General features: G+C 53.6%; 10 protein-coding genes across 10 annotated transcripts; 4 read left to right on the top strand and 6 right to left on the bottom strand.

The window, feature by feature from the left end:
* Positions 1–694: 694 nt before the first annotated feature.
* On the bottom strand, positions 695–2,643 carry GLOTRDRAFT_131837 (PLP-dependent transferase; the record flags this gene model as incomplete). The annotated part of the gene is made up of 10 exons (XM_007870705.1): positions 695–772; positions 836–991; positions 1,049–1,194; positions 1,249–1,293; positions 1,353–1,447; positions 1,526–1,584; positions 1,642–1,841; positions 1,892–2,053; positions 2,116–2,364; positions 2,508–2,643. 10 exons carry the CDS (start codon positions 2,641–2,643, stop codon positions 695–697), a joined length of 1,326 nt encoding a protein of 441 aa, XP_007868896.1.
* A 369-nt stretch (positions 2,644–3,012) lies between these two features.
* Positions 3,013–5,669, top strand: GLOTRDRAFT_79725 (Gpi1-domain-containing protein). The gene is made up of 14 exons (XM_007870704.1): positions 3,013–3,076; positions 3,127–3,302; positions 3,350–3,542; positions 3,598–3,835; positions 3,890–4,001; positions 4,056–4,170; positions 4,227–4,356; positions 4,409–4,615; positions 4,666–4,805; positions 4,856–4,970; positions 5,024–5,085; positions 5,141–5,180; positions 5,239–5,394; positions 5,473–5,669. The coding sequence occupies exons 2-13, from the start codon at positions 3,259–3,261 to the stop codon at positions 5,388–5,390; spliced, it is 1,548 nt and encodes a 515-aa protein (XP_007868895.1). The 5' UTR covers positions 3,013–3,076; positions 3,127–3,258; the 3' UTR covers positions 5,391–5,394; positions 5,473–5,669.
* GLOTRDRAFT_46622 (uncharacterized protein) lies at positions 5,539–7,732 on the bottom strand (the record flags this gene model as incomplete). Its single annotated transcript, XM_007870496.1, has 10 exons — positions 5,539–5,696; positions 5,763–6,173; positions 6,230–6,330; positions 6,466–6,543; positions 6,607–6,732; positions 6,790–6,935; positions 6,990–7,072; positions 7,126–7,261; positions 7,314–7,385; positions 7,457–7,732. 10 exons carry the CDS (start codon positions 7,730–7,732, stop codon positions 5,539–5,541), a joined length of 1,587 nt encoding a protein of 528 aa, XP_007868687.1.
* A 2,844-nt stretch (positions 7,733–10,576) lies between these two features.
* Positions 10,577–12,135, top strand: GLOTRDRAFT_107452 (uncharacterized protein; the record flags this gene model as incomplete). Its single annotated transcript, XM_007870934.1, has 10 exons — positions 10,577–10,636; positions 10,700–10,894; positions 10,949–11,039; positions 11,091–11,217; positions 11,279–11,280; positions 11,340–11,360; positions 11,415–11,561; positions 11,615–11,919; positions 11,975–12,031; positions 12,085–12,135. The coding sequence occupies 10 exons, from the start codon at positions 10,577–10,579 to the stop codon at positions 12,133–12,135; spliced, it is 1,056 nt and encodes a 351-aa protein (XP_007869125.1).
* A 212-nt stretch (positions 12,136–12,347) lies between these two features.
* Positions 12,348–13,722, bottom strand: GLOTRDRAFT_95481 (acid protease; the record flags this gene model as incomplete). The annotated part of the gene is made up of 5 exons (XM_007870703.1): positions 12,348–12,478; positions 12,543–12,743; positions 12,796–13,062; positions 13,115–13,398; positions 13,451–13,722. The coding sequence occupies 5 exons, from the start codon at positions 13,720–13,722 to the stop codon at positions 12,348–12,350; spliced, it is 1,155 nt and encodes a 384-aa protein (XP_007868894.1).
* Positions 13,723–14,683: 961 nt separating this feature from the next.
* GLOTRDRAFT_122606 (WD40 repeat-like protein) lies at positions 14,684–16,950 on the bottom strand. Its single transcript, XM_007870702.1, has 7 exons — positions 16,912–16,950; positions 16,650–16,862; positions 16,464–16,597; positions 16,333–16,412; positions 15,488–16,282; positions 15,186–15,437; positions 14,684–15,128 (listed from the first exon to the last, which is right to left on the bottom strand). Exons 1-7 carry the CDS (start codon positions 16,938–16,940, stop codon positions 14,895–14,897), a joined length of 1,737 nt encoding a protein of 578 aa, XP_007868893.1. The 5' UTR covers positions 16,941–16,950; the 3' UTR covers positions 14,684–14,894.
* A 199-nt stretch (positions 16,951–17,149) lies between these two features.
* On the top strand, positions 17,150–18,331 carry GLOTRDRAFT_122605 (translation initiation factor eIF3 subunit). Its single transcript, XM_007870701.1, has 5 exons — positions 17,150–17,237; positions 17,305–17,417; positions 17,483–17,744; positions 17,795–18,107; positions 18,168–18,331. Exons 1-5 carry the CDS (start codon positions 17,225–17,227, stop codon positions 18,226–18,228), a joined length of 762 nt encoding a protein of 253 aa, XP_007868892.1. The 5' UTR covers positions 17,150–17,224; the 3' UTR covers positions 18,229–18,331.
* A 901-nt stretch (positions 18,332–19,232) lies between these two features.
* On the bottom strand, positions 19,233–19,762 carry GLOTRDRAFT_95478 (uncharacterized protein; the record flags this gene model as incomplete). Its single annotated transcript, XM_007870700.1, has 2 exons — positions 19,233–19,451; positions 19,487–19,762. The coding sequence occupies 2 exons, from the start codon at positions 19,760–19,762 to the stop codon at positions 19,233–19,235; spliced, it is 495 nt and encodes a 164-aa protein (XP_007868891.1).
* A 522-nt stretch (positions 19,763–20,284) lies between these two features.
* Positions 20,285–22,466, top strand: GLOTRDRAFT_117400 (uncharacterized protein; the record flags this gene model as incomplete). Its single annotated transcript, XM_007870699.1, has 5 exons — positions 20,285–20,288; positions 21,099–21,403; positions 21,460–21,582; positions 21,633–21,684; positions 21,745–22,466. The coding sequence occupies 5 exons, from the start codon at positions 20,285–20,287 to the stop codon at positions 21,903–21,905; spliced, it is 645 nt and encodes a 214-aa protein (XP_007868890.1). The 3' UTR covers positions 21,906–22,466.
* On the bottom strand, positions 22,145–25,054 carry GLOTRDRAFT_140291 (uncharacterized protein; the record flags this gene model as incomplete). Its single annotated transcript, XM_007870698.1, has 3 exons — positions 24,412–25,054; positions 22,817–23,559; positions 22,145–22,765 (listed from the first exon to the last, which is right to left on the bottom strand). The coding sequence occupies exons 1-3, from the start codon at positions 24,731–24,733 to the stop codon at positions 22,145–22,147; spliced, it is 1,686 nt and encodes a 561-aa protein (XP_007868889.1). The 5' UTR covers positions 24,734–25,054.
* Between the last annotated feature and the right edge of the window lie 5 nt (positions 25,055–25,059).

Raw genomic sequence — 25,059 nt, 5'->3', positions numbered from 1 at the left:
AGATACCTCCGCCAGACAGGGCTTCCCCAGTCTTGACAACAGTAAGTGCCATGCTCCATGGTGAATGCGGGCTAGATGGGATATACTAGAATGGTTTATGAAAACAGTACTAGTATGGTTCCCTGCCCTCACAGCGGTCTTCCTGGGACTTGTAGAAATCCAGAGTAAAGGTATGCCAGGGGCTCCTTACCCCAAGTCCATAGCCTGAAATTGCTCGCATAGTCTATACAAATTGTTTTCTCGCAAGGTATGTCCAGCTTCGCATTCGAAATTATGTCGAAACCACGCTCACCTGCGCGTAGTATGAATTCTCGGCGTTACGTATTCAATGAGTCCAGTTTTCTCGGTACCCCAACAATATCAGGACCAGGAACTTAACCTACAGAAGGGTGAGGCAGTTGCACGACCTTCGAATCTCATGACACGGATCCATAACACGCAAGAGACGATAAAGACGCTCGACGCACTGGTATGTCTGTTCAAGGCATCTCTGTGCGCATGCTCACTTGACCATCATCAGGAACTGGGAGATATGCGGAAGAGTAAGATCATTATCGAGGAACCTGTGCGATTCCATTGGCTTCTGGGGCGCTGTGTAGCGGCGAGAGGGATTTGTATGCTCGCGTGGTTTTCACGAGGAACCCATCTAACTATACATCCCGGTTATTAAACTGTCCCTTGATCCAGACTGCCACTATTGCTTCGCAAACTTGTCCCTTGCCAGCTTGCAAATCGCAGTGAACGCTTTGCCGAGGTACTCGAAATCCGACACCTGTATCGGACGGTTGGGATAGGTAGGCAGGTGGGAAGACTGCGGTGAGTGACGATCGCTTACCTCTATCCACACTTGAGCGCTACACCGCGTCCACCACTGTCCGTTGTGGTAATAGTGAGCAGCATAGCAGTGCCATTCAAACAGCAGCTGCTCTTTCAGGAACTGATCGACTTCGAGCGTCCCTGGCACACCCGCCAGCGGCAGCTCGACGTTTACCTTGTGGAATGAGTCAAAATCGGGAGTTGGACTCCAGGTAGGTGCATATCAACAAACCATATTGGCAGTCAGTTCTCCCTTGTCGTTCTCCATGACACTTGTGCCGAGAATCTCGGCCAGCCGCTTCCCTCCGCCTAGCGCTAGCTGGTGGCAATACTCGTTGATCTTGTGCTCGCCCCCAATCCAGTTCCGAAATTCGAGCGCTACCAAACATCTCTAAGGAATCACACAAAGAACTGATATGGGCAGAAGCATACCCGCTGGGATGCTGAGGTAGGGAACATGGTCCATTGTGCCGGTCCCTATAAACGTTAGTCGTCAAATCTTATGCTTTCGCTCGTGATGCTATGGCAGGGCTCACATTCGTGCTGATCGACAAAGTTGGGCGCTCTGGGGTCAGTGGGAGATATATATGCATGAGAGGTCGGTATGGAAGACTTGATGATATGCTGGTTGCTGAATTGGAATCGTTGATCAGCCTTCCAATGTCATACGTGGAATCTAGGGGTTGCATAAGACCGGGAGGATATTCACCGTTTTGGCACGTAGAGTACAGAGCAGCTGCGTTTTGCAGACATCCACTTGTGGCAGTTCTATGCAGATGTCAACAGATAATTCATGTCACTCAGACCTATAGGAAGCACGCTCACAGAGACCCAGAAGTCCGGCTTCACTTCGGCCAGATTGATGTCGACTTCTTGACCCACCATGTGAGCGCCGTCGACGACGCTCCATACGCCTTCTTCCCGGCATACCTTCACCATCTCGGTCCATGGAAGGCGGACTCCGGGAGTGGAGATTATTCCGTCTATCACAGCGACGATCTTGCGTTTCACGGTATCCGCTGAGCCTGGGTGACACTTTCAGATATGACTGATCAGCATCTTCAGGACGACTCACCGACGTCAGAGGAAACGACTAAACGGAGATGCTTCCTCCAATCATCCACAATCTTGGCGTGAGTGCACGGGAATATCAATGGAAAATCTGAAACGATAGGATGGGGAGGTATATCGGATAGGTATTGTATCGTCTTCGAGATTGCACCGTAGGTAGTAGAAGCTAGGAACGAGGGTACAACATCAGGGGAGTTACAACGTATTTCACGCATACGGTGTCCATACCACCAATGATAATGTCGCCTTCGTGCCATTCGAAATTGCGCAACACAGTATTCAATCCATGAGTTGCGTTAGGTACTAAAACGCACTCGTCGGCTGACTCGGCGCCGATGAATCGGGCTACCAGCTCCCGGCTGTGCTGGAGGCGAGTGCGGTGTGTGAACCGCATGAAGCGGTCGGGACATGCCTCTATTTCAGCTGCGATCTTTGCGCACTCTGATGCAACAGGTAAAGGAAGTGAGCCGTATGCGCCTAGAAGGGGTGTAAGTCAGGCCGCGGACGGTAAAGCACACCAAGTGGATATTCGGAGAAGAGCAAAAGTGCATCTCGGGTCTAACCCCTGAGTCGCCACTAATATCATGTGGTAGTCTGAACATATTGTTTACAATGCTTACCATGGTTCAAGTTTACGTAGCCGTCTTCGAAGGCAAAATACTTGAGCATAGAATGCCCCAAATCTGGAGGTTTGCTCTGAGGATCATAAGTGTGGCATTTGCCTTCTGATGGGAGCTGAGATGTGACCACGGCCATGGAGGATCGTCTTCGACTCTTGAGTGCAAGAGCACCTACGAGTCCTATAAATACTGAACCGGAGCCTTTCCCAAGCAATACGACAGTGACTCGATATTCCGAATTATCGAGTCACCTGTACTCGCGAGTCGCACGGCGATTGGCAGTCTGAGTCTCGAGTGACCGTACGCTGCCGCCGGCACTGTATAGTGACCTAAATATAGCAGCCGTCCCGGGCCTGCTTGACCTCTTGTCTGAATATTCGAGTCCCCCCTGCCTGGGGTTATTCATTCGCTGTTCGACATTAGACTATCGGCTAAATCAAGGCGACTTATGCATGCCCTCCACGCAGGGCAGGCAAATTCTGTGGCCCATCGATGCGAGCGGCGACGGATTCATTTACGGGTGGACCAATCCTCTATTATGTGTAGCAGGCATTCTTGACGTGGAGTTGGTACGTTCGCTTTCGAAACGTCGAGGTTGTTAGACTCACTGCATTGATAGAGAGATGCAGCTGAGCACTGCCTTCTAGCCTTCTCACAATCTGAGTACGGGCTTCACGTCCAAACCATCTGCTCTGGAGATCCCGTTATCCTTGGGCGATGCTCTGCTCAAGGGCAAAAGCCTGGCTCCAGAATGTCTCCCCCATTCGTTGCGATTGAGCTACCTGGTCTTCCGGTGTATGTTGACTACGCGCTTCCCGCCTTCTCTGCTGATTCAGATGCAGGTCGAGTGAAGACTTCGGTTTCATCTATTATCGTAGACCGAAAGCAGGTTCCTTACATTATTATACATTGAAGGCTTGGGACGACATAGGGCGCTCGCATGCCGAGACGACTTCCAGGAAACTCAGCTATCCTCCAACGTACGTGCAGGGAGCAAACGTCCAAAGAAGGCTTAACGAGACCGTGATCAGCCAGGTTTGTACGCAGGCGTACTGCAGGCTTTCCTGAAGATATGATTAAACTTGGATAGATGAACTACGCCCATAGCTTGGAGGCGCGTTTACCGGGTACAGACCAGACTCCTTCAAGTCATGGCCGCAGAGCAAGTTTCCTCTCCACAGCGGGTAGAGTTACAAGTCTAGTCGGGCTATATCTCCGACATTTGCACCTTCCTGTGTCGTATGTGCTAGCATTGAACTCGCCTGGTCCGTTTTCTGGTTACATATGGAATTCCATCTGGCAATTTATGACCTGGATATCCATGACCGGTACGTACTCCATTTCCGCAGGAGGGACAGCGCCGCTGAACCCACTACTTGCAGTCCAACAATGTGACACGCGCACTCATCAGTTCTCTACTCTGCCCACGAAATTCCGATCTTTACGGAGTCACCCAGGAGTTCCCGTCCAGGACTATTGCGCAAAATACGATACGTAAGTTTCGGTTGACCCAAAAATGCCGAGGGTACACTGACCCTCGTCCGGCAGATTTTATAACTTCGTCTGGCTAGTCCTCAATGATGTGATTGTTGGCACCGCCGTTGGAACGTTCATTTGCGAGAATCACAATGCACTCGCCATCGAATTGACGACATTTGTTGAGGTAAGGTCGCAGCTAGCATCAGTACACATGCTTCATATCAACGCTCGATTTTCTAGGACCACCTCATTGGAAGCATACAGAGGATTCTTATCTGGCTCGACAATTGGCCGGCCGGGCTAAAGTTAAACACCGAGCTGAGCAACTTCTACTGCAGCACATTCATAGGTATCATAGGACTCTGGGGGCGTACGTATCCCTCCTAATAACCTGACTAGATACTTAACGCATCCGCCCTCAGAAATTCTCAGCTTCGTGATACCTTACCTCCCAACACTCATCTACGCCGTCGGTGTCCTCGGCTCGTGTGGATCCACCATGGTAGTCTCGTCGTTGTTGGATCTGCTCAACGTCTTCACTGTGCACCTCCATATCTGTTACTATATCGGGGCGGCTGTCTATCGCCAACAGCTGCGCACGCTTGATTCTTTATGGAACCTATTCCGCGGTAAGCACTTCGCCTACCTTTGCTGTCGGTTTGATTTACATGATGGGTAGGAAAGCGATTTAACGTGCTGCGAAATCGCATCGACAATTGGGACTATGACATAGACCAGCTGCTGCTGGGGACGATCCTCTTCACTCTCGTAGCCTTCTTATTCCCCACCGTCCTCACATATTACTCGCTCTTCGCCGTGGTTGGTTGCCCTCTTCTAGCAGCGTGTCCGCAAGCTGATGTTCGCTGTAGCTGCAATTTTGTGTCATTCTTATACGTGCGAGCCTCGAAACCCTCCTGGTTTTCATGAACCATTTCCCACTGTTCGCGTTAATGCTGCGTGTCAAGGATCCTTGGCGACTTCCAGGTAAGACTCTGGATATTTAGCGCTAATTGGAGCTGAGATGTCTCGGAGGTCAGGTGGGATATATTTCGAGCTCAGAAAGCCGTCGACTTCTTCTCCGCCCGCTATGATTATTCGTGTAAGTCACTTCTCATTGGGTCGGTGATTGATCATGACGCCGCCGAACCTCGAAGAATCAGCCAGTCCCGTTCTTCTCCGTCTTCTCCCAGTTTGGTAGGTCACTCTCCTCCTGCCTGACTCCCCAGCCGTCCTTATCAATCTGTCTCCTCAGTTCGCATCTGGTCTCGTATCGCATCCCACTACAACCCACTGCGACTCCTCCGGTGCCTAATCACCGGTAACTATCTCACGTCAATTCCTGGATACTCTATCCGACATCGTGGAATGCCCGAACAAGAGGCGAGTAAGGCGAAGAAGGGTTGATATAGTGAGTTGCTAGACTAGATTCTTACGAGCTGGCTATTAATACATGCATCATTATCATCGCCTCCGTCTCCCTGCGTAGCTGTAGCACATGTTATACTGGTACATACATCAAGTAGACCCAGAGAAAAGAAAAGGGGACGAATAATCAATCGACCCATGTCGGCTCAACCTCGAATTTCGCCCGAGGGATGTACTTCCCACCTTGCAGTAATTCCTCTGCTACCATCCGCAACTTCACTGTGCGATGGACGCGAAGACCGTCTTTCTTCTGTCGGCGGATCGTCCGTGGACGTCCAAGGTTTACTCTGTGTTGATTACAAATATTAGATCCTGACCGTTGCGGAGAAGCTCTTCGTACATACACTAGACCGGACAGCCACTCTGTCCCATCTTCTCCGTTCTGGTATCTCTCCTCCATGGGCAGCATTTCCAAGAGCCACCAGCCCTTGGCAAGCACGAGCTGGTCATAAATCGGCGAGAGTGCGTCCAATATATCTTCCTCTTCCTCACTCAGGAATGGGCTCCGTCCGTTGAGCGGGCTATCCTTGCTAGCTTGGAGAAGTGCTTGTGCTGATGCAAGGAATGACTGTTCTGGGCCCAGTGGCGGGCGTTCCTTTACTGCGGGATACAATGAAGCGGGGTCGAGGCCTATGGTGCGTAGTTGACTGGCGTGAAAGGCTATGCCGATCTTGCACTCGAAGCATTGACGGATCATCCATCTCAACGGGATGCGTGCCAGGCTATGCGGGGTATCATTGGGTACCGAACCCCCACCGACATCTGACGTGATCGGACATCAGATTTCGTTGGAGAAAGCCGTGGTGCGTTCCACCCACCGCAGTGACAGCCTGCAAACCAGACCTCGAGGACGTCCGTCTCGCGCTGGTAATCGTGGCTGTATTGCCTCTCCAGATTGCGGTGCACCTCGTCCTTCGTACTGTCTTCAGAGAACCTGCTCTTTTCCTCTGGGTATTTAGAGGATCCGCCGGATCGTTGCGACATTGTAGAGGTTCGGAAGGGTGACGGCAGCCCCTGGTAAATCGAGTATATCGAGGATGTCGTTAATGCGGACGATCGCTGGCCGTTCGACTTCGGCATGTCACCTGGCTGCGTGCCCAGCTTTTGCTGCTCTTCAGTCGGTTTATTCCAACTAGCCCAGGAGGGACAGGAAGTGAGAGGATTCCAATCTGAAAGAGGACCTTGATGCCCTTACCAGTTATGCTTGAACTTCGCCCTATGTTCGTCGAGACTCAACGCGTGTCGGAAATATTTGACAGCAGTGTTGGATGTTGTGAAAGGTAGAGTTCGCGGGATCAGCCCGACCGAACAAACTGTGTCCCTATCCGAAGCCGATTGTGGGTTGGGCTGATAGTTCTGAAGTATGAGATTGGCTTACCAGACGCCGAGAAACTCGACTTCGACATCGATGCAGAAAGCCTTTTTGAACGCTGTGCTTTGCTCCCAGCCTTCCTCGTCAGCTTTTGTGTACATCTTGTATGCAAAGGGGATTTGCTGATGATTACAAGCCGGGAGTAGGCCGACCTAGACGCATAGCCGATTAATTGATAGGCCATCTACAGTCCAGGAAACGCAAACCTTGTGTATCATGCCGGCCAAAGCTCTGGCGGTATACGCGCCCCTGGAGAACCCGAAAATACATATCTTGTCTCCAGCCTCGTCTATATACTTATGGTTAGACTTGGTTCGCTAACGCTGACTGAGGTTCACGGACAATTCTCCATCAAAAACTCATAGCCGCCCATAACGTGGGCGTCCAGGTTCCATGCAATCATCATGTCGACTGTCTTCGATATGTTCGTCCAGAATGGCGTGGCTACCTGTGGTACGGTGTAAGTGCCTATACCCGCCTGCGAAGTAATTGTAAGTCATAAGACCAGAGGAGAACAGGTTCTCTCTTACTTGGTAGTATACCATTTGCCGGTGCCTGTCGTCTTTCTTCAGCAAAGAAAACAGCTGGACGATGTTTGAATTCTGTGATCCGAAGGTCAGCGTTTCCGGCACCCTCATGATACATGTATGCGTCGTAAGTTCCTCACACTTACATCATTATCGAATTGGTCTCCGGTACCGTCGAAACATAGTACAAGGTTCCTAGGTTCACCCGGAACTCTTGACGGGATTACATCCTCATCGACGATAACTCTGCCGCCTCCAGAGCGGATAAAGGAGGAGGTGTTAGGGGTAGTAAGTGGCGTGTCTGTAAAAGATGATATATATGGTGAGCACGGATCCGTGCTAGCGGACGTGCTAGAAGATGCAGAGAATCTGGAGCCAGTCGCGCTAAGCGGTTGGGGAGGGGGTCTGCTGGTAGTGGCCATGGCTGGTGATGAAGTAGCGCCTTGTCTGATGAGCTTTTATGAGGGTTTATAAACAGTCCGGATGGAGTCTGTGGCATACTTAGCCCAGTTCTTCCTTGGAAGACGCTGTCCGAGACGTCAGGCCGAAGTTCTAGTGTCAGCCTCCACTACCGAACAAGCAAGAGCGTATGGGTAAATGCTCATCAGACGCTCTGTATTTATCTATATATATATCAAAACTGCAGTGTTGATCTTAGCTCCGAGTCTGACGGGAAGATTGAGTTGTGTGCTAACCTGGGAACATAGTAGGACCTGCCTAACGGACTATGGGCGCCAACATGCCCTTCAATTCATGGCATAGTAAAGCCGACCCGTATATCAGCTAGGAACTGGTAAGGCAGAGAAAGGGCTTGCTATCTGTAGAGATTCCGACATACGGTACTACACCATCGCCGACGTATATGAAGCATCAAGCATTAGCGCGGAGAAGCGTGGGAATAACATACTGGTACATTTATATAAAGTGCAGAAGATTCTTCTCAGGTTCCTCCGAACAATCGTGAGGACTCAAAAGTTCGGGCTTGATATCAGCTCTTCCGCCTTCTGGTCCGCGTTCCCGTCCTCTAGAGCAACCCGGGGTATCTCGCTCTGAGGTACCTAGGCATCTCGTGCTTGTCGACGATCGTCCGTTAGACTGGATCTCTCTCGGTGGAAGCTTCGCAATTGCTGAAGTTCATGAAGTCGAAAGTGGTCTGGAAGGATGATTGTCGCAAGCAGGACGCCTTACACATTCATGTAGTTGGCTGTCGTTTATCGCGTTCGTGCTCTGCGTTGTGCTTGTAGTGCTTTCGGGATAAAACTGTTTCTTTTTTGGATGTAATTGTGATGAGGTTCATCATCACGATTGACTTTTGAGAGAACGTGGCTCACCTGGCCGAGCCTGAAATTTGAAGTCCATATGCGCGACTTGAAGCTGCATCAACAGTGTACGATTTGAACAGTTCTCCATACGAAGGTCACTTCTCGCTGGATGAGGAAGAGGTATGTAATACCCCTCGCTCTAATAAAATGGATCATCTTCATCTCGTGTAGTAGCCATCCCGGTGAACGTCTACAGTTACGGCAGTGACTGCAGTAAAGGCGAGCAAGCCAGATGCGACCTGCTTGCCTTTGTAGTACCGATCACTGTTCAAAATGCGAACTGTAGGACCCACCAGAAGAAGAAGAAGAATATCTTGCTGTATCTGATACACACAACACGTTGCTACCTACCATACGACAAGGGGAAAAGGGGGGGGGGGGTTGGTATGGTTCTCTGCCGCTGTTGGACGTCGATGATATATGATCCCCAGTTAGCTGGACCTTGAGTTTCCCTTCCGTGAAAATACTTTCCATTATAAACCAGGTGAGCGGAGTGCATGGTCGGCGTATCTCCCGGCATGTGCTACACGCCGCTTTCCACAGATAGCCCGCAAGACCAGTTCTGACCGGCTCGACCTGGGATCAGTATTGTGGAACAAGTGTATCCTTCAATTGTCATTGATCCGGTAAAGCGTTCCCCCGCAATCACGAGGTGCGTTCCTGCACGCTTCGAGAATCGATGCATTCCTATTGGGCGACTTTCGTAGTGGACGACAGCATCCCTTGGGTGCTAGAATCTTCAAAACCTTTTCTCGGTACCGCCCAAGAGTAGTTGAGGACGAGTCTGGCCGCGCATGCCCAGGCTCTCGAGATTCTACCCAATCCCTCGACAGCTTCTCACGTTCGCCCCCTGAATTACTCCTTCGCATCTTTGCAGTTCTGGCAGCCTCCGATGACATTCAATTCTCCTCCGCTTCTCCAACTTTCGCGGATCTACTGCTCGGAATCACTGCGTCGTCACGGGGATCGCCCAGGATTTTCCGTACCTCTCCAAGTCCGGATTCAACATGCAGCAGGCGGAATGGCCTGCCTAGAAGAACTGGTGGGGTCTTTGGGATGTGTTCCCGCATATGTTATCCCGCCGAAGTACCTACGGCATTGCCGCATCGGAGTAGGTTTGGAAGGTCTGTGAGCTTTGGTCAGCGAAGTAGGTGAGGCTCTACCGGCAGTCCACAGCCCGAAGTCTGTATGCGCTTAACGTTCTCTTCGACACTGGCAGGTGCTGTTCGCTGTATTCGTCTTGTTGATTTCGTCATACTTTCTGGTGAGTCTGCTCGGGCAGTATATTCTTACTCTTGGATGGGAAACAGAAAGGCGTCTCATCTGGTAAATCTCGGATCGATCGTACATCCACGTGGACGAGTCGTCAGTCAAAGTGCACAGAACCAGGCGGAATCTGGGCGGGCTATAGAAAGGAAGCCTCCGAATGCAACCCGAATCTATTCCTACTCGGCGCTCCGTCATGCCAACAAAATCCGGGGCTACCTCTGACCAGTCATTGTATGGAGTCCTCGGTTTGCCATCAGCTCATGATACAATCCCGAGTGTTGTCCGCTGTATCCATGATCCCGGAGGGAATCTAAACCCATGTTTGCTAGGTGTATGACTGCCACAAAAATACACCTGTCAGTTCCGACGTAGCTGTAATGTCTATTTCATATTCGGAGGATTCTGCCACTGCATCGGTTTCCCCGAACTTTGAACGTGGCTGGCGGCAGGGCCGGGCCGTCGGACATTCTGCGTTAACAACGGTAGGAACGCGACCACTTCATTCTTGCGCAGGCGTGGTGGCGGCCTGCAGCAACTTAACCGGTCAGGAGGACCAGAGTGTTTAATTCAAGTGACGTCGGAGTGCGTCTCACGATTCCGCTATAAAAGTAGGGTACGCCTCCAGTTAGCCCATCCAGGCCCCAAATTTCTTCGTCGGCTCATTGCATTGTGAACATGATTTCTAAGACCTTCACCGTTCTCCTTGCCTTGCTGCCCCTTGTGCAATGCGCACCTGTGAGTCCGCGTGCTTCGACCATCCTCACTCCACGATTGATGGCTTGCTTTGGTCCTTGTTAGCCTACTCCCGCCGCCTCTTCGGCTTTGCCGACTGGTACATCTACCGTCGCCCTCAATACTGCGGCGAAGGCGGCAGGGAAACTGTACATGGGTACTGCCACCGACAACGGGGAGCTTACTGACACCGCTTATACCACTATCCTGGACAACAATGCAAACTTCGGCCAGATCACCCCTGCGAACGCCATGAAATGGGTTCGTTACTCGCGTGTTTCCTGAAAACTGTGTGATTGACCCGGATATCTCAAGGAAAATACAGAGCCGGAGCAGGGAACATGGACCTGGACGAACGCTGACCAGATCGCCAACCTCGCGAAGACCAATGGCCAGCTCCTGAGAGGTAAAAGCTTCTCACTGCTTTACCAGATCAATGCTGAATACTTGCCAACAGGCCACAACTGTGTCTGGTACAACCAGCTCCCCAGCTGGGTGACCTCCGGGTCTTGGACCAATGCCACACTTACTGCCGTAGTTCAGGACCATACTACGGAATTGGTTAGCCGCTATAAGGGACAAGTGTAAGTGTTTCCGAGTTCTTCAGACACCTAGCACCTCTGACATTCCGCTTTTGGTATCCAGTTGTACGTGAACAGCTCTTTCCCCAAATCTTTCTTTAGGTGCTAACGTGTCTGTCAAACAGATGCCTGGGATGTAATCAATGGTAGGATATCAACGCTGAACAACATGTGCGACGACTTACAATGGTGTCATCTAGAGCCCTTCAATGACGACGGTACTTACCGCTCGGATGTCTTCTACAACACCATCGGCCCAGCATACATTCCCATCGCCCTGCGCGCAGCCAGAGCCGCCGACCCTAATGCCAAGCTCTACATCAACGAGTACAACATTGAGTACACGGGTACGCGTCGCCCACTTTTAATCCGCAAACCTTCGACCTGATCGCTTCTACAGGTTCCAAGGCGACAGCTATGCTGAACCTCGTGGAGAGTCTTAAGGCAGAGGGCGTTCCCATCGACGGTGTTGGTCTGCAGTCCCACTTCATCGTCGGCGAAGTCCCCACCTCGCTTCAGTCCATCATGGAGCAGTTCACCGCGCTCGGCGTCGAGGTCGCCATCACCGAGCTGGACATCCGCATGACCCTCCCCGAAACTGCTGCCCTCCTGGAGCAGCAGAAGACCGATTATGACACTGTCATCTCTGCATGCAGGGCCGTCTCCGGCTGCGTTGGCGTCACCGTTTGGGACTTCACTGACAAGGTATGGTACCCCTCGATTCACACATTGATAGGGTATTCTAATGTGAGCGCATTAGTACTCTTGGGTACCGAGCACCTTCTCCGGTCAGGGTGCCGCGACACCTTACGACTCGGTAAGGATAGCTCCACTGGTACCACGATAATCGCATTAATATCTTTGTCCCAGAACCTTGTGAAGAAGCCTGCCTACGACGGAATTGTTGCTGGCTGGCAGTAATGGTGGAGCGCAGTGGAAAGACAAAACACTGTCACAAATTTGTTATTGGGTGCAACATCTGGGGACCCGCATTGACCGTACAATGTTCCGATAGTGCTTGGTGGATTCTCACAGTCGCGAGAGCATACATGGAGCCTTATACTTAGGCCACGGACTGAGTAAATCAAAAAGCACAACCAATCACGAGCGGGGACTTGAATGCGTGGTTTCAGTCACTTCAACAATCCGAATTGAACACGGGTGTTCGTCGGGTCGAAGACCATGTACTGCGTGGCGAGGATCATGGAACCGAATATCATGTAATCTTCGCTCAAGGATTGAAGCTGGACGCCTCCTCGACAGTCTGAGGGTTTGTACCAGTCGCAAGTCAGTAAGGCGACTTCCGCTGGGCCGCGTCGAAGACTCACTTCCGTTCCCTACAGTCCGCCACTTGATCTGGCCCGCACCGACAATTGCGTAGTAGTCTCCCACAAGCATCTGAAAGCTCGGGATGGAGCTGGTGCAAGGGAATATCCACCCATAGTTAGATGTGTATTGTGCTCCGTCGATGGCACCATATAGGTGCGCGGCCGTGTCGTTGAAGACCTTTATGAGCGTGGTGCCGCTATCTATCGGATGACCTCGTTAGAATTCTTTCACAAACGGGTCATACGCGGTTACCTATGATTGCTGTTGTTCCGATTGTGTTGGCATAGACGGTGCTGCCGACCTTCGAGTGCGTGGAGTTGACTTCCCAGTACACCGAGTCGACCAACGTCGCATCGACAAGACTGCCACTGTATTTGGTGTCATCTATATAGCCAAAATCTATACTTCCGGAGCTGGCTCCATGATTCAGATACAACGCAAAGATAGGATTTTCGAGTGATCCCTGGATATTCTCGAAGAAGGTCTTCTGGGGTGAGTAGGTCCCACCACTGGTGTGTACTGATTCGAAAGTATTACCTCTCATGCTGAAGATATTCACAGGAATGCTCACCGGTGTTTAACCCGTTGGACTTCCTCCCGAGGCCTACGAAACCATCTTGTCCTATGTCATTCGCCAAGGAGGTAGAGACATTATTCGCGAGTTCTATCACTGTGGAAACAGAGGCGCCGCCTATGTTGACGGTTTCGGTCCCGATGACGCTGCCTGAGGCACCACCGCTATGGCCAACCTTCCAGGTATATCCGCGCATTGCTTCGAAAGTGCTAGACTTCGACGAGTCATAGTAAGCATGTCCGGAGAGCTGTATAGAGCTCTGCAGAGTGCTCATCACCCACCTATGGAGAGTTCAGCCATCAGTCGGGCGATAGTAGAGCAAGTGTAGCGCACAAGTCTGCGGAGCCGGTATCGATCTCGAGCTGCAGGGTCTGCGAGCCTCCGAACGTCCCATTGCACGTCCACTCTCCGAAACTCTTGTAGAACGTCATAGGAGCGCTCCCAGTCGTCGCACGGGACGACAGGACGCCACTGGAGAACACTGAGGTCCTCTCGAGAGGGAGGCTAAATCTTCCCGGAGTTATGCCTTCCGCTTCTCTGGTGTTCATGCCATATGCGACAGCGAGGCCGCCGCAGAAGGCGACAGCGGCAGCGAGAAAGACCATCCCGAGCGTCTGCAAAATGCGTCGTGATATTTTGCGAGGCTGCTGGCACTTGTGGGAACGGAGGAGGGTTGGTTTATGAGTACGAAGGACATCGTATAGTCCTCTTATACTCCAGGCGGTAGTCACGTCGAGGTCGGCCAGTACCTGTACCGACGCCTAAGAACGAGTCAGTACCTGTCCGTCATGACAGCGATATGTCTTCTTTCGAATATGATATTGTGGGCCATATGACAACGTTCTCAATCCGGGGAGATGAGCCATCGTTTCCCTGTGTCGTCGGGGTCTACGCACTTCAGTCCAGACGGATTTTACGGTATCCTGGACCCTGGCAGCAGGGATCTTGAAGCCCCACAGAAAATGGGTGCAAACAACAACAGCGAGGGATTGCATAGAGAGGAACATAGATGGCTTTGGTGGATGGCAGTGCCGCAGGATTATCGAAGACTTGAGGACCAGATGCAGCAGCTATGAAGCACGACTGGCGTGGTGTCTGCAGACTTGTCAAAAATGTTAGTGCCAGACAACAAAAAAAGCTGTTGCCATAACCATTTCGTTAATGCATAATGTGGAAATCGTCGAATGTCTGGGCTGTAGTATACTCCCTCGGTGGAACGCAGACGCAACGCCTGCTGATCCGTTCTTGAGGCTGCCCTGACTACTTTTCCGGTCAATCACCATCAGTCCGATATACACAATTGCTTTAGAGTAATCTCATCCTGTAGGATCACCTCCTTAGCGGAGGAAAGCTACGACCGACGGTTCGTACCTTGTGCCTTTTGTCTGCAAACTCGACATGATACTACTCGTTGGGACGTTGAGCCGCGTCACCATGTACTGTCACGGTAGATGGAACAACAGCACAGTGGCTGGGCCCGGTGACCACAAAGGTGACCTTGTGACTAGGAAAGGGAGCGATGAGACTCCACCAGTTCGCCACATTCGCGAGTGATCTGCGTGCGGCCCGAAACGGCAGGTAACTTGCCATTTTATCTCATCGTTTGGCTCAATCAATGACAATCATTCCCTTGTACCCGCTAGCTGTGTATCCGACCGCACCTGTGGCCGCACAACGTGCGCAAAACACACTCGCTTGTTGTCCAAGCGAGCGTAGATGAGAGCATGTCATGCATACACAATATCGTCGCATGCTCAAATCATACAAACAGGCACACCTAGTCATCTGCCTCCCTCTCATCTGCGCTGCTTTCATCATCACTGGCGACACCAATAACACCGCCCCCTTGCTTCTCCTTCCACGTCTTTCCGATCTCCGACAGCTTCGCCCCGAACGCCTTCCGCGCCCCGAAGTTCGAACCAACATCCCATACTTGCAGCTTCGCCTTGGAGCCCGCGGCCGCGACGGTGAGCGGATCGTCAGGCGAGAATACAGCAGAGAACACTTTGCCCTGTACACGGAAAAACATCAACAAGAACAACCTTGACGGGTAGGACCTGAAACTCACGACGCCCAGATCACGGGAGGTTACAAGGCTGACTTGCGTCTTGCCGTTGCTGCTCTCGTTTACGTTCCATACCTTAACCATCTTGTCCGTACCGCCAGTGACGATGCAACCGCGCATGTGCGGGTTGACGTCGAGGGCAGAGACTGCTCCGTCGTGAGCGGCGAGTGTGAATCTAGCCAGGGTAGGGGTATTGGGCTTGTTAGCAAGCGATCGCGCGTCGAAGTTCAAGACTGTGCCGTCTTCCAACGAGACCTGCAAACAGTCAGGATAACTAGGAGAATGACCTATACCGAAGAACGTACGTAGAACATATGGGCATTCCAGGGATCCCATCGCAATGCCTCCACGTCAGCCGAGACTACGGTCCCGAGGCCAACACCGGGTGCGCGCGAGTCAAACACCTTTACAGTGCGATCATAGCTTCCCGTTAACAAAACGGTCGGGTCCGCTTGATTCCACTGCACAGACTGGATTTTATCCTCGTGAATATTGTCAAAACTGCGTATCGCACAGCCACTCGCGCTATCGACACCCTCAGCACCTTCCGGCATCAACGACGGATCCCGGCTCAGATCCCACAGCTTTACAGTCTTGTCCGCAGATGCCGAAGCGAGAAGATTACGGTGCGTTCTGTTCCAAGAGAGGGAGAGGACGGCGTCGACGTGATGGTACGCAGAACCTTCGCGAGCCTTCGTCTTCTTTCGTTTCTTCTTACCAGTGCCTAGCGGAACTGGGACGTGCGCGGCCGTCTTGTCTGGGCGGCCTAGGACCATGTCTGGGTACATGCCCTCCACGACGTCGAGAGACCATATCTCAATTTCGGGGTCCATCGTCCCAACGGCGATGTAGTTGCCGAATTGTTTCTGCGGTTGAGCATTATCCGTAGAGGTAAACGCCTGCGCTGGGGGGAAGTCGAGCCACTCAAGGCACAAGGGGAAGTTGGGGAGCATGAGGTCGTGGTGGACGTAGAGGTTCTCCTCGGACTCGTCGTAGACGTATACTTCGAGCTGGGAGACCTCGTCTTCGGTTTTGGCGACGACTAGGAGGTTGTCGGTGGGGAGGATTTCAAGGTCTTCACGTTCGTCATCCTCATTTTCCTGTGAGAGGGATCAGCATGAGTGTCAGACGCAAAGGACCAACGGCATACGTCTTTCAGGGTGATGTAGGGATCATCTTCGTTGTCTCGGTAATATTTCAGCCCTTTGATGTTACTGAACGGACCGAGGGCTGGTATTGACCACGTCAAGCCAAGTCGCCTGAACGGATCGGGGAACACACCTGGTCCAGTATCATCATTGTCATAGTCGTCCAAATTGTATTGCGCGAGATCATCGTCCACAGATTTGTTCGATTTCGGGTCAGGAGCATCTTCGTCCATGCGATCCTCGTCCATGTGATCATCATCTTCCTCGCTTTCAGAAGCTGTTCTAGAGACATTCCGGTATGAACAGCATGATCACTCACTCTACCCAAGCGCTCTCGTCCTCGTTATCCTCGTTATCATCGCCAGTCTCATCGTCAGAACCCTTTCCCATTTCCTGAGCGGCTTCATGCGCACGCTGCAGTTCTAGTCGTGCATCTTCCAGTTCGATCCGCGCGAGTGAGCTGACTCGCTCAAGTTCCTTATCATCTAGGACATATTTTGCCGGATGTTGAGCAGCCACCCCGCGTTTAACCCTTAAATTCCGTCAGCATGATGTAGCACAGGCGAACCAAGGAAACATACCAGGCCACGCATGAGATCAGACTGCTCATCGTTGTCTGCAAGGTGCTCGATCATCCTGTCGCAGAAAATGCAAGCACACCACGTGTGACGTGAGAGATTCTTCTGTTTCCGACTAAACCTCCAGGCTGCTGATGAGCCAATCACAATTATTTCATCCTAAGGGGGTCCTCCGGAGACCATTCAGTCCCACGGTATCTAGCCGGATCGATCTGCGTTCGGATACTCGCCACAATCAAACGTTCTCTACATTTCTGCGTACTTTACCACAGAGCCGCCGTGCTCGCTATATACCTCGTGTTAATATCCCGCAATAATGTCTGACTGGGGTATGCATGCATTCGCATATTCTCGTTGATCTATCCTGATCGATACTCATGCGTGTGAGGAGCGCAGACGCCTCAGACAACGAATCTGCTCCTGCCGCGCCCGCGCGCCCTCCTGTTCCCAAGAAGGTGCCGGTGAAGAGCAAGTGGGAAGGTGAAGATGAGGAGGAGTCCGAGCCTGCGGTATGCACAACTCTGCCGAAGTAGGACCTTGCATTAAGTGCTGATTGTATTCGATTGACATCCAGAGCGACTGGGAGGAGTCCTCTTCAGAGGAGGAGGAGAAGAAGCCGCCTGCGTCCACCACCACTGCCCCGCCCAAGAAGAAGGGCACGCTAAAGCAAAAGCTCGCGGAGAAGGAGGCGGCCAAGAAGGCCAAGGGCGACGATGATATCTACGACGAAGACGAGGTGCTTGACCCGCGGGAGAAGGCGCGGAGAGACAAGGAGCGAGAGCTGAACGCCGACCTCGCGAACGCCGCCGACCTCCTCGGTGCCGCCGCTCTCGGAGGTGCGTCTCACTACTGGTCGACCATGGTCTTTGCCTGACCGGTGATACAGGCACGTCAAGCAAAGAACTCGACGCGCTCCTGACTTTCAACCCCAGAACAAAAGAAGACTTCCTGGACTTCTCGCACCGTGTCTTCGAGCTGCTCATCAAGCGCCTGCAGGATCGCCCGCTGTACTCTTCCTTTGTCGAGCACCATGTGCGCGAGATCGCGGGGCCGCTCAAGGACGTCGAGGTGCGCAAGGCCGCGAGCGCGCTGACGACGCTCGCGAACGAGAAACAGAAGGAGCAGCGCGATAAGGCGAGCGGGAAGAAGAAGAAGGCCGCGGCCAAGCCCACGCTGGGCTCAGCGAAAGTGGTGTCCAAGTAAGTCATTTACATGTTCTACGCATCTTATGCTGTAATAAAACTGACCTCGCATCGCAGGCTCGATACGAGCGCATATGACGAGGGTATGGACGACTTTGGGGCGGATGATTTTATGTGATGTATCTCTCAATGCACTCTTCTCTGGACTGTATCCATACCGCTCGCCTTGGGTCATCTGTAGTCCTAGACGCCAAAACTCATCTTGCTACTTCTTGCTTGCGATGTCTGCACGCCGTCCCAAGAGCCCGTACTATGAGCGTGGGGATGGTGCCTCTTGTCCAAAGTGTCCAAAGTCGTGATATTGTCCTCCAAACCCAGTTCTTTACGCGGCGTGATTTTCAAGCATTAACGAAGAATCGAACAAAGGCGAATCATAAAGCTAATCAAGAGCAAACACATGAGTATGCTCAAGCGGCATTTCTGGATTCCGTCCCGAGGCACAGACCACTACAATACCCATATTGAGTCACTGAGAAAGTGTGAAAGGAACTGGACAAAGGTCAAATTTTGTTCATAGTGTTGCCTCGCAAAACAAATGGAAGTTCAATGAACAGTGCTGAACAAAGATCATATCCCTCACAATCAGATTTTTGCGCACTCAAAAGTAGTATTATTCTAATTCGTTTCAGTGACTGTGCAATGGACAATCATGAAAAAAGTTTGACCTTTGACTGGTTATTTTCAAAGTTTTGTGCATGCTCAATATGGGTGATGTACCCAGTGGACATGTGTATGCAAATTATACCGAAGCATTCAAAGGGTAAGGGAAAAGGCCTTGGACATGTGGAAGCTAAGTTAGAAGTCATTACAAACATGATGAGGCTGCAGGGCAGTCTGTTACCCGGCGGTGTGCTGCCCCGCGTTGGGCTGGCTGTCATTTGACGAGGTAGCGTCGGGATGACTGCCGGCGGTGAGTGGTGGGCTGATGATTGTGTTGAGTAGATAACGCGGTAGTCTTCGGGTAGTCGGTTAGACTAGAGCACGAATGTACGGTCGAGTGAGGGTAGATGAATTGAATGAATTATAAGCTGTAGTACATATCCATGATTTGTGAAGTCCAAGCAACTTTCCCTTGTGCCACTCGTTCTTCACGCTTTCAAGCGCGTTGCTGTATTGTGGCGTCTACCGGCGCTTTGCCCGCGCCCTATCAAGCGCCTCAAGCGCCAACAGATTGAATGGCTGGTGTCTCGCAGGCTGGCCTTCGGCTGGCCAGTAGTGGACTGCCTGGCTGCCGTTCGACGAGCCGGCATGGTGATGACTGGTGTTCGATGGGCGGATGCTGGAACGGTTGGCGTCTGGCGAGTACTGGACTGCCGGGTACAGGGCTGACTCGTGTCCGGCCTGGCCGTCGTTGGAGGAGCCGGCGTGAGGATGACTGTTGTCTGGTGGGCTGATGCTGGAATCATTGGTGTCCCGCTAGTACTGGACTGCCCAGCGTTGGGTTGACTGGTATTCTGCCTGGCTGCCGTTTGAGGAGGCGGCGTCGGGATGACTGGTATTCGATGGGCGGATGCTTGAACGGCTGGTGTCTGACGAGTATTGGACTGTCTGGTTCTACCGTTGCTGCAATTCCCAGGGCTTGTACGACCGCCCCCGCCCCCCCTGACAACTGGCGTCGGGAATGCTGCTTTCACCATCCAATCGCGACCCATATCGACTCTGTCCAGCACTAGGCAGTCGTCTGTGTGGAAGCCTACCCAGGTATGAAAGTAAGACAAGGACAACTGAGCGCTGCTGCACTCACTAGTGAGTATTTGGAGGGCCACTGGAAATTGCAACTAAGCGTGCTGCACAGCTAGCTCAGGCAGCCTCTAGCGCTTTTATATTGCTGCAGGCTAGACTGGTGGGAACGGAAGGGACGAACGTACAGCCGAAGCACATGAAACACGATGCGTCTTAAATATAAGTAGTGGTGACTCACAGCTTTGAGTCCTCCGATGATGTCGAACTCGGAAAGTAAATAAGGGCTGTCAGAAATGTTATAGATAGTGAGCATCGCATAATAAATATGTGTAGAGTCTGTCTAAGCGCCCGTACTTGACGCAATAATAGTTGTTAGACTCACGTTTATCGCCCTTGGCCCTAGACACTAGCGCAGACCCTGTGAAGTGCAATTCAAAACCATCACTTCCTGGTTCTGTAGAATTGCGAATGAACACTTGCTGGATGCGAAGATGGGCCGGATCTTGTGAAATGTGATATCTTTAGAAGAGCCACAGATTTGGTGCCGCTAGTCACTCAAAGCCACATCCGCCCGGCCACACATGTGCAGATGCGCGCACATCAGATATGAGAACCGCCCCGGGAATGATGTTCCATTTGGCAATTGAATTCTGTGCTGTCTCAGGCTGTGTCCCCCACAGGAACGACTGGAGAAGGACAAGTGTGCGCTGGAGGACCGTCAGCTTCTTTCTGGCATAGAGTCCGATACATACAGAACTCACCGTGTATGTGAAGATACGCGACAGGATCGCAGGGCACGGTACACTCAGGAAGGCGCTCGTCTTCGTGGCACGACCGCAGCGTTACGGCACACGGGCAATGGATACATATTGAGGCGAATCGCACGGCGCAGCTTTGGTGTAGCTAATTCAAGCCCTTCGAAGGACACACACCACAGGGAAAACACTCGCAATGAAACTTTGCGTGGCATTGCAGCAGATAATTCATAGACCATGATACGTTGCGGACATACTTTATGAGATATCCACAGAAACGGCACCGCTAGGTAGGTACTAGTGACACCGGGGAGGAGGGTGTGGTTGAGAGCAAGGGAGCCCTCCTGTTGAACCAGGGTGGGTCGCGGCCAAGCTGGACCGCCTTGGTCTCTCTGGCACTAACCCGGAGACTGTGGCGAATCCCGGACCCGGCCCGGCCCTCGTTAAGACCAAGGTTACAAGTACCCACAAGAAATAGTAAATCTCCTCCAACGCAACCATGAGGTGACGCCCTCCCCTCCCCCTCCAGCCCACTGACCCCACCCCCCAGCCAGCCCGCCCCTCCTGCGCGCCGCCTGCGCGCTCGTCCCGACGCACGGCTTCACGCGCCGCGCGCTCGCGCTCTCCGCGCTCTCCCTCCCGCAACCGCATGAACAACCGCTCTCCGACACGGCGATAAACGCGCTGTTTGGCGAGGGCGACGACGCGCGCCGGACGCTGGCGGACGCGTGGTTGGAGAATGCCCGGGAGGAGGTGCGTGGGCGGTTCCAAGGCAGGGCGCAGGTGCCGAGGGTAAATGAGGTGCTGGAGGCGAGGCTGGAGGCGAACGAGCCGGTGTTGAGGCACCTGCCCGAGGTACGCTATATCCCCTTCCTGAGCTTGGCGTATGCTCAAAGGGACACGTGCGGAAGGCGTTCGCCCTCCTCGCGTCGCCGACGTACCCCCTCCCCCCGCTCGACCCCCGGCCGGGGCTGAAGCACGCGTTCAAAGTTGCCGACGACGCGTGCCGTATTGCTGGGGAAGCTACAATCGGGGTACGTTCCCTCGCATACCCATCGACTCATTTTGCTTATACTCCCGACAGACGGATTGGTACGTCCGCCGCGGCACGCTCGCAGCCATCTACGCCGCCGCAGGTGCGTTCACATCTCCTACTGCCGTGACCGTGGTAGTGTAACAACCAAACGGACTTGTAGAGCTGCACCAGCTAACCTCGCCCACCACGGCTTACGCCTTCCTCGACACGCTCCTCGCCGCGTCCGCCACCGCCAAGTCCTCCCTCGACGACGTCGGCACCTTCGCCAACTACATCGCGCGCAGCTGGGCGGGGATCGTCCGCAGCTCCGGCGTCTTCTAAATTTCAACAACCGACACTCCAGATTCATATCAACGTCATGCTGCGAGAGGTACATTAATCACCGGTCAACTTTATTGCAAGTCGAGTGACGCGTCAATAGATAGTATGCTATGTGTATACGTATGCGCCGATACATTAAATAAGACAACAGAGATCCGTCCAGTCCGAGCATATCCAAAGGAGCGTATAGGTGACACCACGGCCAATATCAGCAATCGCAATCCGAACCTAAACCAGGGCTATACAAGCCCCCGCCCGCCCATCCTTACCGTATCTCCGACGGCACGAATGAGTTCCGCCCACAGTCCCCTTATCAGCCCGTCCCCAGCGGGCGCGTGCACAAGCCGCTTGCGCACCTGCTCCGCGGTGCCGCCCATCGCCGCGCCTCTACTCCTCCTGACCTTGAAGAGCAACGACGCGAGCGGGAGCACGAGGACCAACACGACGAACCCCGTGACTCTGGACGAGTGGTGCCGCACGTACTCGCGCACGAACGCGAGGACCTCTGACGCCGTGCGGGGCCACGCCGCGGAGGATGTGGGCAGGGACACCGGCCGGCGGGAGGGGGAGGAGAGGAGCGAGAGCGGGCGGGGCGTGCCGGGCGTCTGGCTCCGCGGGGGTAAAGATGCCGAGTCCGCTCTGCGCGGCGAGCCGATTGTGGAGGAGCGCAGGTGCGTGATTTTGCCCGGGCGCGTGCGCGGGACGACGGTGTGCGTCGAGGTGGTGGAGAGGGAGGAGCTGGAGGAGGAGGACGCGGAGGGCGTCGGGGAGGGCGTGCGCGAGGGGGAGAGGTGCGCGGGCGGAGGCAGGGACTGGCGGGCGGCTTGTGTGCGTTGGTGTTGCAGCGTGCGCATCATGTGCTATGCGTTGCTTAGTTACTGCAGCATTGAGAGGTGATAAAGCGGACACACCTCGCGCCGCTCCCGCGGCAGCTCGCTCTCGTAGCGCAAAAACTCGCGCGCATAGTCCCACTCTTTCAGGCGCGGAAGGACGTGCAGAGTGTACAGCTCGACGACCCTTTCGTACCCGCCCTCGCCCTCCGTCTGCGCCTGGTCGACCTGGCCCCTCCGCGCGAGCCACTCCTCGATCATCCCCCTTCCAATATCCGGGCACTCGAGCTTGAGGCTCGCGAGCACGAGCGTGACCAGTATCTGCGCGGGCGTGAACGCGGGGTTCGGCTTTTGCGGGGGCACGGTCGGCGTGTAGAGGCGCAGCGAGCGCGTGTGCAGCGCCGCGACGAGCGAGTGCGGGGACAGTATCAGATTGCTCCGGAGCGCGGGCGGGAGCGCGTCCGCGTCGGGCGGCGGCTGCGCGCAGAGCGTCGTCTCGAGGGTGATGCGCAGCACGTCCCACTTGCGCCGGTGCGCGTCGAGCTCATCGAAGGGCCGGTACGCGGGCGGCGGGAGCACCTCGAAGGCGGCGGTGATGAGCTCATGGGTGCGCGCAAAGTCGCGCTGGAGGAAGGCTTTGGCGGCGCGCGGGTAGAGCGCGCACAGGGTCGCGGTGGCTGCGGCGGACGACGACGACGACGACGACGAGGGCGGGGAGCCGCCGCGCAGGGGGATGGATGCTGGAGAGTCCGGTGCCAGGATGGAAGTGGTGGTGGTGAGAGACATACCGCGACGAGTGCCGGGGACGCTGCTCAGGGGTACGCCTAAAGGCAATCATGAGCAGTGCGCCCGCACGTACCGGATAGGCGGAGAGCCGAGACGCTGCGTAGTCCCTCACAGCAACCGCACAGTGCTTGCAAAGTCTGGGTCCCACCTGGCCTCACCTGGCCTTCCCACAATAGCAGTATAATAAGAGTGGACGGTTGATCGTACCGTCCAGTATTATGAGACTCAAAGGCCTTTCAGGTCGACTCCACCGGAAGCGTTGGTCTCAATGTCGGGACTCCAGCACCTCCATGCGGACTCTGGTGAATGCAGTACATCTCATTCCAGCGGACTCCAGCCGGAGCCGGAGACTCCAGCACAACTGACTCCAGCCAGCTCCGGCGGGAGCTCTCACCTCCAGCACCACTGACTCCAGCTAGCTCCGGCGGGAGCTCTCGACTCCAGCGCCACGAACTCCAGCGAATTCCGGCTGGAATGTCATCCGCATTTCAGACTTAGCAGGACTTGTGGCCGTCGTACGTATTATGCAGCCGGTGGTTGATAAAGCATCCGATATTATAATAAACTACGTACAATTACAAAAAAGTAACCCTCCTCTGTATATAGTAGCAGAAGCCATTATAGACTGTGTTAGAAGACCATTACGTATGTCATTATTTGAAGAAAGAACAAGAATACTTGATGAGCAGACATTCCACATTCAAAGTAACCGCGTAGATGTCCTTAAGCAAACGATAAATGCACCCCTGTGCACGGGTCTACATCTCCTTCCTGACCCGTGGCAGCAGTCGGAAGCCCTCCCTCATCAACATCGATGAAGCGGCCGGGCGAGAAACAAATGAAAGCGGCGGGATCAAAGTTGAAGTTCATTGATGAATTGGGTGACATACCGTTGAACTCGAAGGCAAACGATGCCATGTCAGATGTCCCAACAGCGGCTGTTGCAAAATCAAATGCATCGGAGGATGCAGGTATCGACGACAAGTCGGCGCTTGGAAGAGGAGATGGGATCACCGAGACCAAGGCGTCAGAATTGTTCATGTTATTAATGGTGTTCGGGTAGAATAGGTCCGTCGGCGGCAGAGACAGCATCTTCGCGTTCGAGAGAAGTGGGGTGTTGATACCAGATGGGATGTTGAACGACGCGGAAGAGCCGAGCACAGTGGTGGCCACTGCACAGTCTGACGGAACAGCGTCCGATGCGAATGACATGGGTATGGGGTCAGATGGGGTGGAAGGGCTGGGAGGGACATTCTCGTCGCTCGCGCTGCTAGAGCGCTGGTTGATAGCGACAGCAGAAGTCGCTCTGCGCTCGTTCGAGGGGGCCTGCAGGTGAGCGTGGACTGTTGGACCGGCCGGTCTGTCTTCAAGACGAGGCTCGCGAGGAATGGGGCTGCTCTGCTGGTGTTCGGTATCCTCTGACTGAGAGTCGCGAGGGACAGGGTTGGCTTCCTGGTTCTCGTCATCCTCCGACTCTGACTCGTCGCTCACGAGCTCGGAGCTCTTGATTCCGCCCTTCTTCCTCCCGGCTTTCTTCT

The sequence above is a fragment of the Gloeophyllum trabeum genome (assembly GCF_000344685.1).
Source record: "Gloeophyllum trabeum ATCC 11539 unplaced genomic scaffold GLOTRscaffold_00012, whole genome shotgun sequence".
NCBI classification, from domain to species: domain Eukaryota; kingdom Fungi; phylum Basidiomycota; class Agaricomycetes; order Gloeophyllales; family Gloeophyllaceae; genus Gloeophyllum; species Gloeophyllum trabeum.
The sequence above is the reverse complement of the archived record's forward strand: the minus strand, read 5'-3'. Positions and strand labels throughout refer to the sequence as shown.

Coding starts and splice junctions, on each gene's coding strand:
- GLOTRDRAFT_79725 (XM_007870704.1), top strand. CDS start 3,259: ATGTCTCCCCCATTCGTTGCGATTGAGCTACCTGGTCTTCCGGT. Junction 4,616..4,665: donor TTTATGGAACCTATTCCGCG/GTAAGCACTTCG, acceptor CATGATGGGTAG/GAAAGCGATTTAACGTGCTG. Junction 5,181..5,238: donor CTCCGTCTTCTCCCAGTTTG/GTAGGTCACTCT, acceptor CTGTCTCCTCAG/TTCGCATCTGGTCTCGTATC.
- GLOTRDRAFT_122606 (XM_007870702.1), bottom strand. CDS start 16,940: ATGAGCAGTCTGATCTCATGCGTGGCCTG. Junction 16,598..16,649: donor GACGAGAGCGCTTGGGTAGA/GTGAGTGATCAT, acceptor AGCTTCTGAAAG/CGAGGAAGATGATGATCACA. Junction 15,438..15,487: donor GGAATGCCCATATGTTCTAC/GTACGTTCTTCG, acceptor GACTGTTTGCAG/GTCTCGTTGGAAGACGGCAC.
- GLOTRDRAFT_122605 (XM_007870701.1), top strand. Junction 17,745..17,794: donor CGGTGCCGCCGCTCTCGGAG/GTGCGTCTCACT, acceptor CCGGTGATACAG/GCACGTCAAGCAAAGAACTC. Junction 18,108..18,167: donor TCAGCGAAAGTGGTGTCCAA/GTAAGTCATTTA, acceptor CTCGCATCGCAG/GCTCGATACGAGCGCATATG.